At 40.0% G+C, this 21695-nt stretch overlaps 1 protein-coding gene across 6 annotated transcripts in view; it reads left to right on the top strand.

The window, feature by feature from the left end:
• The window catches only part of LOC115162847 (fibroblast growth factor 12), a 135904-nt gene that overhangs the window by 83622 nt on the left and 30587 nt on the right, over positions 1 to 21695 (top strand). Inside the window, exon 1 of one of the 6 annotated variants that reach the window (XM_029714270.1) lies at positions 17930 to 18908. The exons of the other annotated variants lie outside the window; for them this stretch is intronic. Coding sequence (XP_029570130.1) covers positions 18710 to 18908 — 199 coding nt within the window. The 5' untranslated portion in view covers positions 17930 to 18709. Of the gene's footprint in view, positions 1 to 17929; positions 18909 to 21695 lie in introns of those variants that run through there. 6 annotated transcript variants of the gene reach the window in all.

Below are 21695 nucleotides of genomic sequence, written 5' to 3'. Positions count from 1 at the left end.
ATGTAACCTTTATTTAACTAGGCAAGTCAGTTAAGAACAAATTCTTATTTACAATGACGGCCTATCCCGTCAATCAAGCCCAGATAATATTTGAAATGATCTCAAATACTTTATTTGCTGTGCAGATGATTTTCGAGCAGAGAGAACTGCACTAGAATAGATTCAGGGGACTGGGGAATGTTGACTCTGGGCCAGAGCGTCCTCAGAGTGTTCTCAGAGTTATGACAATAAGAAGAACAAGACACTTGCTGACATTCACGTTGACTTGAATGTTTAATGCCGATAGCTTGCAGGCCGGCGGGCAAGAGGGTTTTCGTGTACCTAGTAACACTTTAAAAACACACTGCACTCGTTGCCTCCCTCCTTATCCCACGGGAGATAAGACCGTATAAGTCTTTATCATCATCATAATCTCCTCCTGCCTCTACTGTGTGCTGTAGTTTGACTCAGCCAGAAGTACACAGAGAGTGTGCAAGTTGTAGGAAAGTTGTCCTATTCACTCACACTTCAAGAACAAGTTGGACGCATGCAACATAAAATGAGTGAGTTTAAGATTTTTTGTTGTTGTTGAAAAAACAGAGTAGTATGAATTTTAGTCATCTGACATTTTGTATTTAACTTGTATTTTATCAGGGAGTCATACTGAGACCAAAGTCTGTTTTACAGATAAGCCCTGAATTACAGAAATGACAGAAATACACACATCAAAATACAAATACAAAATGCAAGCAGAAAAAAAACACATTCATCAGTAATAAGGTCCTGAAATCAGTTTTATGAATTGCCCTAGAGGCACCAAAACTTCACATTTAAGAACATTTTTAAGATTGATCCACAAATAAGGTGCAAAAAAACTAAAAGCTGACTTAGTAGAGACCGAAGGAATTTCCAGAGACGGGTGTGGTAACTAAAGGTTAGTAATGATGTTAGGTACAGTGGGAGTTTTTGTGCTTTATGAAAACATAGCAATGTGTCAACGTACGTGACATCAGAGGGCCAACCAACTTTCTGGGTGAGATCCGCATCTAACTGCTTTAATGAAGTGGTAGCTGCGTTCATATAAATGATGTCATCATAGTCTTGGACCGGTAGGAACGTCGACTGAATGTGCTTTCTACTATTTAGCGAGAGGCACAACCTATTTGTATAGATGGAGCCGATTTTTATTCTCAGCTTCTTAACTAACTAAAATGTAAATGTAAATGTAAACTAACTAATCAATGTTTTTTAAATTACAGGTTTTTGTTTTTCCAGATGCCGAAGATATTTGTATTTATTAAGGATCCCCATTAGCTGATGCCAAGGCAGCAGCTACTCTTCCTGGGGTCCAGCAACATTAAGGCAGTTTAAAATATTACATTTCATAACACTTTTCATGACACATTAAGTGTGTTCCCTCAGGCCACTACTCTACTACCACATATCTACAATACAAAATCCATGTGTACGTGTGTGTATAGTGCATATGTTATCGTATGATAGTACTTTGACCTAATCTAAAACTCGACTGATGTACGTTATTGTTATGTAATTTTGTGTTACTTTTTATATTTTCCATTCGTTTATTTAGTAAATATTTTCTTAACTCTATTTCTTGAACTGCATTGTTGGTAAAGGGCTTGTAAGTAAGCATTTCATGGTAAGGGCTACACCTGTTGTATACGGCGCATGTGACAAATAACATTTTATTTTAGAATACATTTCATAGATAAGAAAGATCTTGGCTGATTTTGAAAATTTTAGCCAGGTAAGAAAGTTTTAAAATAGGGAGATTAGTTATTTAGGTCACCTTCCAAACCTTGGGGATAGTACCAGATATAATCGTCAGGTTAATAATTCTGCAAACAGGGGGGCAGATAGCTGAAGCAAAATTGGACCACGCATATAAGCCTTAAGCAAGGCATCTAGTACATCACAGGTAGTAGATTGTTGAAAATGAAAACAAAGATTCATTAAAAGAAGACGGGTTAACCACAGAGTCAGCTAGAGGCTGGGAGAGGGAAGAGCAGTCAACCAGGGTAAAACACACCACCGTTTCTCTCAAATAAAAAAACTGCCGAGATGATAAAATGCTGGTTAAAAGTATCACTTATCACATTCTTCTCACGTAATGATGCCAGGGTCAGACAGAACTTGCTTAAGCATGGAAGAAGAGACATTTGTATGCTTTAGTGCATTAAGGATCAGCAGCAGAGTCACAGATGGAGCTTAAAATGTAGCTTGATTTAGCTTTCTTTATCAAAATAAAGAAAGTTTCTCAGTTGTCTGAAAGAATGCCAATCCACTACAGTCAGTTATCCTTGCTTTGTCCAGGCCTGGTCTCAATGAGCTCAGATAGCTCCGAAGAGCTAACCCTCCATATCTTTAACTCTGAATTGTTTAAAAGGGGCAAGTTTATCTGCCAGAGGAATAAATATGGAGGCTACAATTTCTAGAGCCAACTCAGGGTCAAGAATAGAGGAGACAGTGGATCATTTAGAGTAGAACATTTCATCTAAAAATCCTTGAGGAGAAAATAACATCATAACATAAAACTCTCCTTGAGGACAGCAAAAACGTCACCCCCACGGCAGGCAGCGAGTGGATCGATCCGCCTGTCCATTGACACTCAGCTGCAGCCCTGGTGTTTTCCCAATCGATAGGAAAAGTGCACCATCAGAGGTCACGGAAATGACAGCATGGTGATTGTGAAGGCATGTCATGCAACACACACACACACACATAGTGTGTTCTCCGAACTGTTGAATCAGCAATGGAGTTGAAGTTCCTATTAAGTATGCTAAAACAAGGTTTGAAGGGAGTTCAAGGTAGTTTCTGGAGCCATTGCTAACTAACGTTAGCTGACTGAAAGTCTACAGGAACAGCTACCATGCAGAAACATAAAATGTTAGCTGTTCCTGTAGACTTCCAGTCATAGCGCTAGTTAGCAATGGCTCCTGATACTACCTTACATTTTCTTCAAACTGCATGCAGAGACATACAAATGGTATCCATGAGTTCATGAATAGAAAAAGAGGTACATTTACAAAATGTCGCACTATTCCTTTAAAGCCATGTGTAAGTCAATAAAAGGAGGGAACAGTTACTGTATATTCTGTGTTAGGATTCACTAGTGGCTTGAAACAGGCGGATGAACCTCCTTATTGGCCAAAGAATGGGTGTCTAAGACTGAAAAAGAGTTGTGATTGGGTGGTAGGTGCTGACTTGCGGGAGGATAGGTCATACATGTCACTTTATAGATCTGCTTGGTCAAATGGTTTTGGAAGTTATTGCCTGAAATTTCATCAAGCAAACTTTCATAGAACATTTTAATTGCATTTTATTTCTGCAGCATTTTCTAATTATGACATGTTGGTAGCACTTTTGTTACGCTACAAAAACAAATCTGGAATTTATTTCCAAATGACATAGTAAAATGGTCATAACACAATAGTAAGAGTAATTATGTAAGAGATAATCGCCTCCGTTCTTTACATTACCTTGGAAATAATGGACGACAAAGCAGGACAAGGCGGAGCCGAGTCCTTTTAATGTAATGTACACAACGGAGGTGTAGATCCCACTTGTACCACAGTTGCCAAAGCAAACAATACTAAAGCACACATTTACCGGTATAAATAACGTTTTCCACTATTTCCATCATGATTGCAACGTGTCCCGATATCCTTTCCAACTATCCCCATATCTTTTCCAACTGTCCCAATATAAGAAGTTTATTTATTTATAGCGGACAATGCACATTAATCAACATCAATATTAGAATAATGCAACATTCGTGTAAATGTGCCGGGGTTAGCCAAAAGCTAATTTGCACCAGTAGTCCCAGGGCAGGTAAGGGCAATACACAGCCACAATAGAAATACTCACTTAAAATGCAAAATACAAATACATTACATCCAATAATATATAATTCTAACAACAACAACAACACTATCATCAACTGTCGTCTTACATATGAGGAACCACTGATAACTCATGTGTACAGGTTTGGATAGATTTGAGCCATGTTTTCAATTAAAATTTTAAAAGTACAACAATCAGTGCCGTTTCTCAAGTCCATAAGCATTGCATTCCAGTATATTGTAGCTCTAACAGAGAAGGCCGATTGACCGAATTTACTGTGTCGAAAAGGGACAACGCAATCCCCTCTAGTTACTGCCCTTGTGATTCTGGAGGTGCTTTCCTTGAGCATGATATTTAAAATGTTATTTAACTAGGCAAGTCAGTTAATAACACATTCTTATTTACAATGACGGTCAACCCCGTCCAAACCCAGACGATGCTGGGCCAATCGTGCGCCGCCCTATGGGACTCCCAATCACGGCCAGATGTGATGCAGCCTGGATTTGAACCAGGTACTGCAGTGACGCCTCTTGTACTGAGATGCAGTGTCTTAGACCAGTGTCTTAGATATGCTGGCAGAGGGGTGGAGAGGCAAGACCATGCAAGATATTAAAGACGAGGCTTGCATTTACATACTAAGCTATCCAGACTGAATAAATTATATTTGTGAACTATGTGACAATGGTGGTAACTGTTTGGTTTGTTATAAAAAATCTTAAGTGTTTGTTTGAAGAGTGATTCAATTGGTTTCAGAATCGTAGCTCCTGCTTATGACCAGCATGTGAGGCAATATCTCAGATGTGAGAAGAGCATAGCACACATACACTACCATTCAAAGGCTTAGGGTCACTTAGAAATGTCCTTGTTTTTCAAAGTAAAGCACATTTTTCGTCCTTTAAAATAACATCAAATTGATCAGAAATATAGTGTAGACATTGCTAATGTTGTAAATGACTATTGTAGCTGGAAACGGCTGATTTTTAATGGAATATCTAAATAGGCATACAGAGGCCTATTATCAGCAACCATCACTCCTGTGTTCCAATGGCACGTTGTGTAAGCTAATCCAAGTTTATCATTTTAAAAGGCTAATTGATCATTAGAAAACCCTTTTGCAATCATGTTAGCACAGCTGAAAACTGTTGTCCTGATTAAAGAAGCAATAAAATTGTCCGCCTTTAGACTAGTTGAGTATCTGGAGCATCAGCATTTTTGGGTTCGATTACAGGCTCAAAATGGCCAGAAACAAATGACTTTCTCCTAAAATGCATCAGTCTATACTTGTTCTGAGAAATGAAGGCTATACCATGCGAGAAATTGCCAAGAAACTGAAGATTTCGTACAACGCTGTGTACTACTCCCTTCACAGAACAGCGCAAACTGTCTCTAACCAGAATAGAAAGAGGAGTGGGAGGCCCTGGTGCCCAACTGAGCAAGAGGACAAGTACATTAGAGTATCTAGTTTGAGAAACAGATGCCTCACAAGTCCTCAACTGGCAGCAACATTAAATAGTACCTGCAAAACACCAGTCTCAACGTCAACAGTGAAGAGGCGACTCCGGGATGCTGGCCTTCTAGACAGAGTTGCAAAGAAAAAGCCATATCTCAGACTGGCCAATGAAAAGATTAAGATGGGCAAAAGAACACAGACACTGGACAGAGGAACTCTGCCTAGAAGGCCAGTTTAAAAAGGACTCTCTCCTCCTCACCAGTGTCATGATCAAAGATATTTTTTAATTTCACCTTTATTTAACCAGGTAAGCTAGTTGAGAACAAGTTCTCATTTACAACTGCGACCTGGCCAAGATAAAGCAAAGCAGTGCGACAGAAACAACAACACAGAGTTACATGGAATAAACAAGCGTACAGTCAATAACACTTTAGAAAAAAAAGAAAGTCTATATACAGTGTGTGCAAATGGCATGAGGAGGTATGGCAATAAATAGGCCATAGTAGCAAAGTAATTACAATTCAGCAGATTAACACTGGAGTGATAGATGAGCAGATGATAATGAGCAGATGATGGTGTGTAAGTAGTGATACTGGTGTGCAAAAGAGCAGCAAAGTAAATAAAAACAATATGGGGATGAGGTAGGTAGATTGGGTGGGCTATTTACAGATGGACTATGTACAGCTGCAGCGATCGGTTAGCTGCTCAGATAGCTGATGTTTAAAGTTAGTGAGGGAATTGTAAGTCTCCAGCTTCAGCAATTTTTGCAATTCATTCCAGTCACTGGCAGCAGAGAACTGGAAGGAAAGGTGGCCAAAGCAGGTGTTGGCTTTGGGGATGACCAGTGAGATATACCTGCTGGAGCGCGTGCTACGGGTGGGTGTTGTTATCGTGACCAGTGAGCTGAGATAAGGCAGAGCTTTACCTAGCATAGACTTGTAGATGACCTGGAGCCAGTGGGTCTGGCGACGAATATGTAGCGAAGGGCCAGCCGACTAGAGCATACAGGTCGCAGTGGTGGGTGGTATAAGGCGCTTTGGTAACAAAACTGATGGCACTGTGATCGACTGCATCGAATTTGCTGAGTAGAGTATTGGAAGCTATTTTGTAGATGACATCGCCGAAGTCGAGGATCAGTAGGATAGTCAGTTTTACTAGGGTAAGTTTGGCGGCGTGAGTGAAGGAGGCTTTGTTGCGAAATAGAAAGACAATTTTAGATTTGATTTTGGATTGGAGATGTTTGATATGAGTCTGGAAGGAAAGTTTTCAGTCTAGCCAGACACCTAGGTATTTGTAGTTGTCCACGTATTCTAGGTGAGAACCGTCCAGAGTAGTGATGCTAGTCAGGCGGGCGGGTGCGGGCAGCGAGCGGTTGAAAAGCATGCATTTGGTTTTTCTTGCGTTTAAGAGCAGTTGGAGGCCACGGAAGGAGTGTTGTATGCCATTGAATCTCGTTTGGAGGTTAGTTAAGTGTCCAAAGAAGGGCTAGATGTATACAGAATGGTGTCGTCTGCGTAGAGGTGGATCAGGGAATCACCCGCAGCAAGAGCGACAACGTTGATATATACAAAGAAAAGAGTTGGCCCGAGAATTTAACCCTGTGGTACCCCCATAGACTGCCAGAGGTCCGGACAACAGGCCCTCCGATTTTACACACTGAACTCTATCTGCGAAGTAGTTGGTGAACCAGGCGAGGAAGTCATTTGAGAAACCAGTCTATTGAGTCTGCCAATAAGAATACGGTGATTGACAGAGTCGAAAGCCTTGGCCAGGTCGATGAAGACGGCTGCACAGTACTGTCTTTTATCGATGGCGGTTATGATATCGATCAAGATTTGATCAAGAGCCTCACATACGGTTATGATATCGATCAAGATATGATCAAGAGCCTCACATACAGTATATCGTTTGGTCATTCTGCTGCCACAGAATGAATTGTGAGCAAGGCCTCAAAAAAGCTTTAAATAACAGAGCTGCAAGAAAAGTTCTATATATTATTGAAACAATGTTGTGATTGTTTATGAGAATGCCAACAGGTGTGGTTCTATTGGGGAAAGGTTCCCGTGGGGGTTGCCATGGAAGCCAAGAAGGGCAGTGAGGTGTATGTGTGTGTGTGCTCAAACACACATGCATGTGGGGGTCTGGGAGAGGAAGTGTGCCCATCTGATGAATGGGCATGTGCCTGAACTCAATTTTATACACTAATTGTAGTCTCACCCATTCAAATCTAATGACCGGTCATTTTTGACAGGTGTACAAAAGTGAAATAAAACACCCAAAATGTAATGAAATCATCAAAATGTATTTTGTGTGTTCAGATGCCCTGTGTGGACAAAGTCATGGAACCTTATGACAATCAGATTAAATGAACTACATTTTTCAGAGAGAATTCGGCCGGAACACAGCAGGAGGGTTAAGGGAGGATAGTTTGGATAGGAGGACCTCATGATTCACAGTATCAAAGGCCTTTTTAAGATCCAAAAAGACTTCGCCGACTTCACCTACAGTGGAAGTCGGAAGTTTACATAGACTTAGGTTGGAGTCATTAAAATTCGTTTTTCAACCACTCCACAAATTACTTGTTAACAAACTGTAGTTTTGGCAAGTCGGTTAGGACATCTACTTTGTGCATGACACAAGTAATTTTTCCAACAATTGTTTACAGACAGATTATTTCACTTAACTCACTGTATCACAATTCCAGTGGGTCAGAAGTTTACATACACTAAGTTGACTGTGCCTTTAAACAGCTTGGAAAATTCCAGAAAATGAAAATGATGGCTTTAGAAGCTTCTGATAGGCTAATTGACATCATTTGAGTCAATTGTAGGTGTACCTGTGGATGTATTTCAAGGCCTACCTTCAAATTCTGTGCCTCTTTGCTTGACATCATGGGAAAATCAAAAGAAATCATTCAAGACCTCAGAAAAAAATTGTAGACCTCCACAAGTCTGGTTCACCATTGAGAGCAATTTCCAAACGCCTGAAGGTACCACGTTCATCTGTCCAAACAATAGTACACAAGTATTTACACCATGGGACCACGCAGCCGTCATACCGCTCAGGAAGGAGACGCGTTCTCTCTCCTAGAGATGTATGTAGTTTGGTGCGAAAAGTGCACATCAATCCCAGAACAACAGCAAAGGACATTGTGAAGATGCTGGAGGAAACAGGTACAAAAGTCGCAAATGGGTCTTCCAAAGTTGTGGCAAAATGGCTTAAGGACAACAAAGTCAAGGTATTGGAGTGGCCATCACAAAGCCCTGACCTCAATCCTATAGAACATTTGTGGGCAGAACTGAAAAAGCGTGTGCGAGCAAGGAGGCCTACAAACCTGACTCAGTTACACCAGCTCTGTCAAGAGGAATGGGCCAAAATTCACCCAACTTATTGTGGGAAGCTTGCGGAATGCTACCCGAAACATTTGTCCCAAGTTAAACAATTTAAAGGCAATGCTACCAAATAGTAATTGAGTGTATGAAAATTTCTAACCCACTGGAAATGTGATGAAAGAAATAAAAGCTGAAATAAATCATTCTCTCTACTATAATTCTGACATTTCACTCTCTTAAAATAAAGAGGTGATCCTAAAACAGGGATTTTTTACTTGGATTAAATGTCAGGAATTGTGAAAAACTGAATTTAAATGTATTTGGCTAAGGTGTATTTAAACTTCCGACTTCAACTGTATGTCCAGTTTAGATTTAATGCACCCTAGAAAATAGCAATTGGCTGTTTCGGTAGAATGGTAAGTTGATTGAGGTGATCAGTCAGATGATCAGCCACCCATCTTTCAGCTACTTTTGATAGCACTGGAAGATTGCTTATAGGTCGATCATTTTCCACCAGTGTTGGGTCACCAGATTTTAAAACAAGTATCACTGCAGCAGACTTCCAAGCATTGGGGAAGAACCCATATTTGATGGACAGATTAACTAGATGTACAATAGGGGCAATCATAGAATATTTGTATCTCTTCAGGAATACAGTGTCTAGACCAAATACATATTTTGTTCTAGAGCTCCTGAAGAAGAAGAAGAAGATGATGATGATGATGATGATGATGATGATGATGATGATGATGATAATCTCACTGCTGACGCTGAGATTTCAGGAATTCTGAATATTGGTTTATTATTATCTATGGGAGTGAGAACTGTGGTCTTGGTTGAAAATCTTTGAGCCAGTTCCCTTACGGAGCCAACAAAAAAAGTGTTAAAGGTGGTGGATATGAAATTGGAGTCTTGAATTAGAATCCCATTAACCTTTTAAATCAGGATGTTTTTTTTTGACTTTTCAGCTCCTCTCCCTGTTTAACATTTTCCAAATCCCTTTGCTATTTCCTTTTGCTTCATTGATCACTCTGAAGAACTCTGATTTTGCTAATTTTTTTTAATATGCCTTACCACCTTATTTCTCAGTGATGTAAATAGACATCTGTCATCATTCTGACCAGACTTCAGTGCTTTTTTCAAGGAAAACGGGGACCTCTCATCTGCCTCCAGAGGTCCTCGTTGAGCCATGATAGAGAGGTTTTCCGTCTTGGCTTATCTAGAACTTTCCTGGTAAAAGAGGTGTCCACTTTGTCAATAGCTGACAGAAATGTTCTGAATCCAGACTCTGGGTCTTCATTGCTTAACAGATCAGACCAGTCAATTTGACGTATAGCTTAGTTAGTTATAACTTAGTTATTTATTCGATCAGGTCTGTTAGTAAACACCAGATCAATTTGAGTCTGGAATGTCTGTGTTAATCTGGTTGGTCCTTGTATTATTTGAGTCAGGTTGAAATAGTCTGATCTCTTAGAGTTTTCCTGCAAGTTTTGTTTTCCCAGTTTATATTGAAATCGCCCATGAAGATGATCTCCTTATGATCACATTCTTTAAGCATGGCATTTAGATGGTCATAAAATGAGATATCAGATGTCGGTGGTTGATATAATCCAATAATAGTGAGACATATGAGGGGAGAGGAAAACATTCAACCCCATATTTTCAAGGTCATTGGCATGTTTCCAAATGATACGATTGCATTTAAAGTTATTTTTCATGTACATAAGCAATCCACCCCCTCTGTCTTCTCACCTGTCCCTCTTGAATATGGAATATCCAGGGACATTAAAGGCAGAAATAGGAGAAGATTTATCAGCCATGTTGCAGAGAAACAAATTCAATACATTTTCTACCTGTTCACTCTTAGAAATAATACTAAGAATATTCAGATAACCTTCTAATATTCCTCAATGGTCCCAGAGTAATTTAGTCTGATTTAACGGTTTGAAAAAGTTTAATGGTACAATGTTTTCTAATAGCTGGTTTTAATGTCCATTCTAGAATGCCTTTCTAACCAATCAGATACAAGTATTCAACAATGCTGTGGTATAATATTAATTAGTTTGCACCATTTGGTACCAGGTAATTACGAATTTTGAAAAATTATTTTATGTACCAGCTAAAATACCCATTGATTCCTCATAAACTCATGGTTTTAACTCCAGTCTTAACCTGTCTGAGGTATGTGGGACGATTTCGTCCCACCTACGTAACAGCTACTGAAATTCCAGTGGCGCGATTTTTAAATCGTTAGAAATACTATTACTTCAATTTCTCAAACATATGACTATTTTACAGCTATTTAAAGACAAGAATCTCGTTAATCTAACCCCACTGTCCGATTTCAAAAAGGCTTTACAACGAAAGCAAAACATTAGATTATGTCAGCAGAGTGCCCAGCCAGAAAAAATCAGACAGCCATTTTTCAAGCTAGCATATCATGTCACATAAACCCAAACCACAGCTAAATGCAGCACTAACCTTTGATGATCTTCATCAGATGACACACCTAGGACATTGTGTTATACAATACATGCATGTCTGTTCAATCAAGTTCATATTTATATCAAAAAACAGCTTTTTGCATTAGCATGTGACGTTCAGAAAACGCATAACCCCCGGCAAACTTCCGTTGAATTTACTAACAGTTTGCTAAATTACTCACGATAAACGTTCACAAAAAGCATAACAATTATTTTAAGAATTATAGATACATTACTCCTCTATGCACTCGATATGTCCGATTTTAAAATAGCTTTTCGGATGAAGCACATTTTGCAATAATCTAAGTACATAGCCCGGCATTACAGGGCTAGCTATTTAGATACCCACCCAGGTCAGCCTCCACCAAAATCACATTTCCTATAAGAAAAATGTTCTTACCTTGCTTGTTCTTCATCAGAATACACTGCCAGGACTTCTACTTCAATAACAAATGTAGGTTTGGTCCCAAATAATCCATCGTTATATCCAAACAGCGACGTTTTGTTCGTGAGTTCTAGAATGCTTCTTCCCGGTCTCGCGCATGGCGCATTGGCGTGTCAAAAATGTCTAAATATTCCATTACCGTACTTCGAAGCATGTCAACCGCTGTTTAAAACCAATTTTTATGCCATTTATGTCGTAGAGAAGTGATAATATTCCGACCGGGAGTATGCATTGAGCCTAAACAGCCGAATAAAATTTCTCCTCAGAAGCGACTCATGCACGCGCATCATTCAAAGGTCCTCTGAGCATCCACTTACAAAAGGCGATAATCTGTTTCAACCTGAGGCTCCCTCGTAAACCTTCAGTTATTTCGCGGGCTCTGAGAGCCTATTGGAGCCCTGGGAATTGTCACGTTACAGCTAAGATCCTTACTTTTCAATAAAAAGATGCAAGACGCACGACTCCTTGTCAGACAGGGTACTTCCTGCTTGAAACCTTGTCAGGTTTTTGCCTGCCATAGGAGTTCTGTTATACTCACAGACACCATTCAAACAGTTTTAGAAAATTCAGAGTGTTTTCTATCCAAACCTGAACAATAATATGCATATTCTAGCTTCTGAGTTGGTGTAGGAGGCAGTTAAAAATGGGAACATATTTTTCCAAAATTCTCAATACTGCCCCCTAGCCCAGACAGGTTTGGTACGTATAGTATAACAACATATGCAATTTATCCAAATTGTCCAAATTTATCCAAAATGTGTTTGGGTGGCCCCAGCGGGAATAAAACCCACAACCTCTGGCTTTGCAAGCACCACACTCAATCAACTGAGCCACTCACAACCACAGTATCAGCAGCCAACTGTAGGCCTACCACTGCTGATTCGCTGAAGCAGGTCAGTGAGAAAACTAATCATGGCATCCTCTCTGTGAGTCACATGGGTCCTCTACTCTCAGCTCTGAGGTGATCAGAGCTGGGGGGGTTGAGTGGCAATCAGGAGAATTATAGAGAACGAGGTTGGCAGCCAAACCAAGCTCCATGCAGTCTAAAGGTTTACATGCCCTCTATCAATTCTGTCCCATCACTGTGTATCACGCAGAGCCTGTATAGATCATATCTTCTCGGTCTGTAGAATAATCAGAAATAGATTACAAGAAAAGAAGCCTACTTTTGCATGTTTCATTGATTTCCAGAAAACTTTTGATTTTGTAAATAGCGATATTTTAGCCTACAGTTTGTTAAAGACAGGAGTTGATGGGAAATTTTATCACGCAATCCAGTCTCTTTACAAAGTACCAATTGCTTGTGTGCGAATTAATGAAAATTGTTCCGATTGGTTTCCCACACCCCCGGGTGTAAAAACAAAGATATGCCTTATCACCGACTGTTTGCTATGTTTATAAATGATTTTGCAAAATATATTAAATAGTTAAATATTGGAGTAAGATATGATGAAATGCTAAGTATCCTTTTATATACTGATGATATTATTTTGATGGCATAAACTTAATAAGACCTGCAGAACATGTTATTATGTGCAGTCAATTGTTGTAAAAGATGGAGACTCATGACTACCAGACAAAAACACAGATAATGCATTTTAGAAAAACAGGTACTAAGAGAAGTGTTTTGGTGAAGACATTCTTGAGTTCAGTAACAATTAGAAATTATTATTTTATTTTTTTATTTTTATGAACTTATTACCTTTCTATACGGAACATCTGCCCTGCCCGAATCAGCAATTAGAGCTCTTGGGGGAGTTATAGGAAAAACAAAAACACAAAGATATTGGTTATGCTATGTATTCCAAACTATATCAGACATGCATGTGTCCTGTTCTATTCAGCAGGAGTGTGGGGTGCAAAGAGGTATCTCAAAAATGAACATGTCCATAACAGAGCAGAACATTACTTTTTAGGTGTCCACAAGTTTGCACCTATACTTGCAATAACTGGGGACATGGGCTGGGAACCCTGTGAGGTGAGATGGAAGGCGTGTGTGGTGAGACTTTGGAATAGACTGTTGGATATGCCAAATGCCAGAATAGCTAGTAAAGTTTTTCAATGGGATCTATCCAAAGGGGGAACCTGGGCAACTGAAATGTCTGACCTTTTCCAACAGTCTGACTGTGAACATCCTGTACAAAAAACAAATTAAGGGAGACAAAGAAGACCTCTCCAGTGGGTACCAAAACATTCAAGGGCCATTTTCTCAAGTTATTAGGGCTATCTTCTGTATACCACCCCCACCTTGTCACAGCACAACTGATTGGCTCAAATGCATTAAGAAGGAAAGAAACTCCACAAATTAACTTTTAACAAGGCAAACCTGTTAATTTAAATGCATTCCAGGTGACTAACTCATGAAGCTGGTTGAGAGAATGCCAAGATTGTGCTAAGAGTCTTGGTGGTTCCAAACATCTTCCATTTAAGAATGATGGAGGCCACTGTGTCTTGGTTTCATCAGACCCGATAATCTTGTTTCTCATGGTCTGAGAGTCTTTAGGTGTCTTTTGGCAAACTCCAAGCTGGCTGTCATGTGTCTTTTACTGAGGAGTGGCTTAGGAAGAATCTTAGTGGTTCCAAACTTCTTCCATTTAAGAATGATGGAGGCCACTGTGTTCTTGGCGACCTTCAATGCTGCAGAAATGTTTGGTACCCTTCCCCAGATCTGTGCCTCAACACAATCTTGTCTCGGAGCTCTACGGACAATTCCTTCGACCTCATGGCTTGGTTTTTTCTCTGACATGCACTGTCAACCTTGGGAACTTAGATAGACAGGTGTGTGCCTTTCCAAATCATGTCTAATCAATTGAATTTACCACAGGTGGACACCAATCAAGTTGTAGAAACATCTCAAGGATGATCAATGGAAACAGGATGCACCTGAGCTCAATTTCGAGTCTCATTGCATAGGGGCTGAATATTTATGTAAATAAGATATTTCTGTTTTTTATTTAAATGTAATACATTTGCAAAAAATTCTAAAAACCTGTTTTCACTTTGTCATTATGGGGTATTGTGTGTAGATTGCTGAGGATAACAAAACATATATTTTAGAATAAGGCTGTAATGTAACAAAATGTTGAAAAAGTGAAGGGGTCTGAATACTTTCTGAAGGTACCATGTATGTATGTATGTATGTATGTATGTACAGTGCCTTCAGAAAGTATTCAGACCCCTTCACTTTTTCAACATTTTGTTACATTACAGCCTTATTCTAAAATGGATCAAAAAAATCCATATGAATTCCCATTCAGTCGCTGACCGATAAATCTCCGGTCGTCGCCGCTATTAGGCCTACTGATTGATCAACTTTTACTTGTGACAAAGTCAGCAAAGGACATCACTGCATTTGGAATGCATTTGCAGCCCAAATGGACTCAACCAGAAAAATTATACGACACAACTTAGCCCAGTGGGCATGCGTCATGATGTAGCCCAGTGATGAACTCATCATTTTGTATTTTTATTTATTATGGATACAGCTACTCTTCCTGGGGTCCAGCAAAATTAAGGCAGTTTATGCAGTTTTAAAACATTGCAATACATTCACAGATTTCACAACACACTGTGTGCCCTCAGGCCACTACTCTACCACATATCTACAGTACAAAGCCCACGTGTATGTGTATGTATAGTGCGTATGTTATCGTGTGTGTGTATGTGCCTATGTTTGTGTTGCATCACAGTCCATAAGGTGTATTTTTATCTGTTTTTTAAATTGAATTTTACTGCTTGCATCAGTTACTTGATGTGGAATAGTTTCATGTAGTCATGGCTCTATGTAGTACTGTGCGCTTCCCATTGTCTGTTCTGGACATGGGAATGTGAAGAGACCTGGGTATGCGCCAGTAGTTCAAACAGACAGTTCAACATCTCTCATAAATACAAGTAGTGATGAAGTTAATCTCTCCTCCACTTTCAGCCAGGAAAGATTGACATGCATATTATTATTATTATTAGCTCTCTGTGTACATCCAAGGACCTTAGTGGCTCGCGGCCCTGCGTACCCACATCCATACCCACACATTTTTATTTTTTATTTTACCTTTATTTAACTAGGCAAGTCAGTTAAGAACAAATTCTTATTTTCAACGACGGCCTAGAAACGGTGGGTTAACTGCCTTGTTCAGGGGCAGAACGACAGATTATTACCTTGTCAGCTCAGGGATTCGATCTTGCAACCTTTCGGTCACTAGTCCAACGCTCTAACCACTAGGCTACCTGCCTCCCCGTGCGGTCAGAGCCGGCCCTAAGCAACATTTTGTTGGCCCATCCCTAGTCTTTAATATGATATCTGGTGAGAGTCCCTAACAAAATCAATGGGGGCCCTTTTTCGGTACTTCAACCATGATTACTACAAGTATAAAACACGTTAGCTGACATGGGCCAATTGAGTGACTGTCAGTGAAAAACTGCTGATCCACATTTCGAAACTGACCTTGTGTATTCTACTATTCTAACTATCAACAGTAAGTTGAGAACCTGACTAAGTTCCCCCCCAAAAATTCCCTGTGCCACATGGAACAAGAAACGTTTAACCCGCATCGGCCCTGAGAGATGCACAGTGAGGAGTATCCTGAGTGAATAATTTGCGCTTGACACGACAGAGGGGTTTGGAGAGAGAGAGAGAGAGAGAGAGAGAGGCCCGCTCGGTGATCCATTTTAGAATAGCATGAGTGTGTGACTTGTTCACGGTGGAGGATTCACTTGCGTGCGTGTCACTCGCTGTAACCTAAAAAAAAGCTGCACTGGATCGAATTGTCTGTTGCTAGAACATGAGAATCACCAAAACACTCCACAACTGCACTATCATTCCGGACAAATGAGAGATGGGAATATTAAGTGATGGGCTATGACAAGAGATCGCCCTTTTTATGGAAGTGTCCTAAAGCCATTTCTCAGCACAATGTGGTATAGGATAGCCATGAATGATCAGACCATTAGACCTTCATTGCTTATATCATCTGTTTCAATGTGCCTATGGTCATCAATCAAAGCGAATCGAATTACTTTATTGCCCCCCTGCTGCATCTACTTACTTGGATTAATCGGATACAATAAAAAAAATATTTAACCTTTATTTACCTAGGCAAGTCAGTTAAGAACAAATTCTTATTTACAATGACTGCCTACCAGAAGGCAAACAGCCTCCTACTGGGGCTGGGATTAAAAAAAATATATTAGCATATAGTAGCATGCGCTCCAGCAGGTATATTTCACTGGTCACCCCCAAAGCCAATTCCTCCTTTCCTGCCAGTTCTCTGCTGCCAATGACTGGAACGAATTGCAAAAATCACTGAAGCTGGAGGCTCCCTCACTAACTTTAAGCACCAGCTGTCAGAGCAGCTTACAGATCATTGCACCTGTACATAGCCCATCCAACTACCTCATCCCCATATTGTTATTTCTTTTTTTGCTCCTTTGCACCCCAGTATCTCTACTTGCACATTCCTCTTCTGCACATCAATCACTCCAGTGTTTAATTGCTAAATTGTAATTACTTCGCCACTACGGTCTATTTATTGCCTTACCTCTCTAATCTTACCTCATTTGCACACACTGTATATAGACTTTTTCTATTGTGTTATTGACTGTACGCTTGTTTATTCCATGTGTAACTCTGTTGTTGTTTGTGTTGCACTGCTTTGCTTTATCTTGGCCAGGTCGCAGTTGTAAATGAGAACTTGTTCTCAACTGGCCTACCTGGTCAAATAAAGGTGGGGAATTTTTTGTTGTTGCTATACCCTCTCTTTTTCAATTAGGTTTACAGTATAAGGGTAGAAAGAAGCAGTGCCTCGGGACAGCCGGTATCCAGCTGGTTCATGTGTGTGGTAGGCTACAGGTACAGATATAGGCTACTAGCCTAGGGACTAGGTTTGCGTTACCTCGCCCCCAGTCCATGGGCTATATTGCGCGCAGGAAGTATGTCTGGTGCGCGAGATCGGTTTGTGTAATGGAGACCTGCCTTTCTCATAGCCTTTGGTGAAATTATGTTAAATTACGGAATTTCACTGCTGCTGGCGCACCTACTGCCAAGCAGCCCACCATCACTTTCGTTTACAGTCTACCCCCACCACTTCTCTCTCTCTCTCTCTCTCCCCTCCTGCTCTTTCTCCCTCCCTCTCTCTCAACCAGACACACTCGCTAAAGCCCGCTTCCTCGCTCTCGCTGGTTTCCTCTCCCTCTCTTTCTCTCAGCCTCCGAGAAACCCTCACCCACAATCACGTAGGATTACATAGAGCGAAAAAGAAAGGCTGTTTGCAAACCAGGCAAAGAAGAGTGGACTTCACCGGTTGCTTTGATAGTACTTTTCACCACAGGCTACAAGTGAGATTTGTGCTTCGATTTTTTCCCACTGGGCACAGACGTCAATTCAACGACTATTCCACGTTGGTTGAAAGTCATTTTTAAGAAATGACGTGGAAACAACATTGATTTAACTAGTGTGTACCCAATGTGTTCGAATGATCTCAGTTTAGGATGCTCATTACCTGTCATGGCAACATATATTTTCCGACTGTTCTCCAATTTGTTGTAACTCTCCGTCTTCCAGAGAACATTGAGGTTTCGAATTTGGATTATTGTTTTACCTGCGGCTCGAGTGTGGAGCCCGTAGTAGTCCAAAAGGCAATGCCGTCCGCGGGCTGGTGAACAGTGTGTCCACGTACATGAACAGTGAACTCAGAAAGTTGTGCAATGTTGAGCACTAGAAATTGACGAGGAGTGAAAACGATGGATAATGAAACTATTTACGGGACATTTTTATCAGGATAACTGGGAATAATCTGGACTGGAGATAAAGAAGAGTACCTTGGAGAAATGTGTACAATGTGCTGAATGTAAAATACAAATTAGTTTAGAGATATAGTAGCCTACCTATTTGTAAAGACTGCCTTTGCAATATTTCATATGTATATCGATGTTGTTACCATTTATTTAAATCGCAAATATGTTTGAATTCACCATTCAGCAAGTTCAGTCATTTTATGCACCTTACCTAACGTTACATGTTTATCATTATGGCGCAGTTATGCAACCTTATGCATTGGACCAGCCATAATCAGCACCCTCAGCAATATCTTGACAACATCTCGCTCATAGTAGATGCGGAGACGACTCAAGTGGTCTACACTAAGGTTAGTCTACCGGGGAGATGGCGGCGGCGCTCGCCAGCTCCCTGATACGACAGAAACGTCAAGCAAGAGAGGCAAACAGCGAAAAGGTCGCTACTTCGAAACGGCGCACCAGCCCCAACAAAGATCCCCGCTCCTTGTGTGAGAGGCATATATTTACTGTCTTCAACAAAATTCGGTTCTGCAGCGGCAAGAAAAGACCAGTCCGCAGGAAGCCAGGTCAGTGACCTCAGAGCAGGGCTGCGTTCAGTACATTAAAACGTAATAGAACGTTCAATTTAACGGAAACGGCGCTGTACTGAACGACCAGGGAAAAACGGGGAGGGGTTGTGTTGTGGCTTCAAAATATATCGCTTCCCTTTAATTGGGTCAATCATTGCTTCAAGCCACACACTGCACATCCACTGAGCGGAGCAAACATATCTCAAAGTCTGTTCAAGAATATACAAGAACGTTTTAGGAAAACGTGTTGTTCAGTACAAATCATTCCGCAATTTAGCAAACGATTAATCGCAAATTCAGAATTTGCTCAAATTGAGCTGTACGTTTTAAAAAAAAATGTATACAAAAACCATTACAACAATATTAGCATCTTGATTTTTGTCCAAAGTAACAGTTAGCTAAATCAGGTAAATTGATGAACGCACACTTTGTTTAACCTCAATGTCAACTTGTTTTCACATTGGATTGTTGTTTTAAGCTGTATAGATAATTTATTTTAAATGTTTTCATTGTATTTTGAACGCTTTCAGACTGAGCATTTGAAATGTTTCAAGCACTTTTGGGGGTCAATGTATGGGATTAAAAAGTGCATATCTTTAGGAATTTAGTGGAGTAAAAATAGAAGTTGTCAAAAATATGAATAGTAAAGTACAGATACTGAAAAAAGTACAGACTTAAGTAGTACTTCAAAGTATTTTTACTTAGTTATTTTACACCACTGAGTGTGCCACCATCAGAGTCAAATTCAAACTTTTTGCATGTTCTTATGTTGGCATAATACATAATTTTAAAGAAGTCCATAACTGAACATTGATATACACATTTGTAAGCAACCTCTCTCCCCTCTTCATTTCACCTCGGGGGACATCAGATTTTTTAAATCCAGGTAGCATACTGGTCAAGTGAGTTACATAGCTTCCACGTAGGTAGGCTATGCTCATGAGATTGAATACTTTGCACATGAACGATCGCGCATTCGAAAATAATTGCAATGTACACTACCATTCAAAAGTTTGGGTCACTTAGAAATGTCCTTGTTTATTAAATAGCAGCACATTTTTTTCACATTTACATCAAATTGATCCGAAATACAGTGTAGACATTGTTAATGTTGTAAATGACTATTGTAGCTGGAAATGGCTGATTTAAAAAAATGAATATCTACATAGGCGTACAGAGGCCCAATATCAGCAACCATCACTCCTGTGTTCCAATGGCATGTTGTGTTAGCTAATCCAAATTTCTCATTTTAAAAGGCTAATTGATAATTATAAAACCCTTTTGCAATCATGTTAGCACAGCTGAAAACTGTTGTTCTAACTGTTGTTTAGACTGGTTGAGGATCTGGAGCATCAGCATTTGTGGGTTCCATTACAGGCTCAAAATGGCCAGAAACAAATAACTTTCTTCTGAAACTCGTCAGTCTATTCTTGTTCTGAGAAATGAAGGCTATTCCATGCAAGAAATTGCCAAGAAACTGAAGATCTCATACAATGCTGTGTACTACTCCCTTTACAGAACAGTGCAAACTGTCTCTAACCAGAATAGAAAGAGGAGTGGGAGGCCCCGGTGCACAACTGAGCAAGAGGTCAAGTACATTAGAGTGTCTAGTTTGAGAAACAGACGCCTCACAAGTCCTCAACTGGCAGCTTCATTAAATAGTACCTGCAAAACACCAGTCTCAACATCAACAGTCAAGAGGCGACTCCGGGATGCTGGCCTTCTAAGCAGAGTTGCAAAGAAAAAGCCATATCGCAGACTGGCCAATAAAAAGAAAAGATTAAGATGGGCAAAAGAACACAGACACTAGACAGAGGAACTCTGCCTAGAAGGCCAGCATCCCGGAGTCGCCTCTTCACTGTTGATGTTGAGACTGGTGTTTTGCAGGTACTATTTAATGAAGCTGCCAGTTGAGGACTACTAAAACATTGTCTTCTTGATTATGTCCAAAGTATCTGTTAGCAGAATCAGGTAAATTGATAAAGCACACTTACTTTATCCTCAATGTCAACTTGTTTTGACATCAAATTGTTTTTAGCTGTATAGATAATGTATTTTGCATGTTTTCATTGTATTTTGAACGCTTTCAGACAATGTGATTAATCACGATAAAAAAACGTGTGCACTAAAATTACAAAAAGCTACCTCGAGTAGCCTAGTGGGGGGCGGCAGGTAATCTAGTGGTTAGAGCGTTGGGCCAGTAACCGAAAAGTTGCAGGATCGAGTCCCCGAGCTGACAAGATAAAAATCTGTTGTTCTGCCCCTGAACAAGGCAGTTAACCCACTGTTTCCCGGTAGGCTGTCATTGTAGATAAGAATTTGTTCTTAACTGACTTGCCTAGTTAAAAATAACTGATTAATTCAGACAGCTCTAATTCAAAATCATCTCTCTGTAGGAAAGTGTCTGTTTATATTCATTCCAAAAGAAAACAAATTCACACATTTTCAAATGCATCCTATTTAAGCCTGTTTATTAAATGTAACAAAAACCAATGGACAGCTAACAATAACAGAAGCCAAAAATGGCTAGCTAGGATGAAATGGAAGGCTAATAATAGAGTGGATAGCTCAGAAGTAAGAAATAATTATTTTTATGCTCAGGTAAGTAGGCTATGTAACCTTTTTATAGAATGGGGTTACAAAATTTGCAATTCCACATTTGGAACATTACTACTGCAACACATTAACACCTTTTCACATGTGAGGAGAATAACACTATTTCACCCCCACATGTGAACTTACAATGGTTGTGACATTTCTTACATATGAAACTGCAAATGTGAT

This window comes from Salmo trutta, chromosome 26 (genome assembly GCF_901001165.1).
Source record: "Salmo trutta chromosome 26, fSalTru1.1, whole genome shotgun sequence".
Taxonomy (NCBI): Eukaryota; Metazoa; Chordata; class Actinopteri; order Salmoniformes; family Salmonidae; genus Salmo; species Salmo trutta.
Note: the sequence above shows the minus strand (reverse complement) of the source record. Positions and strands in the feature narration are given on the sequence as shown.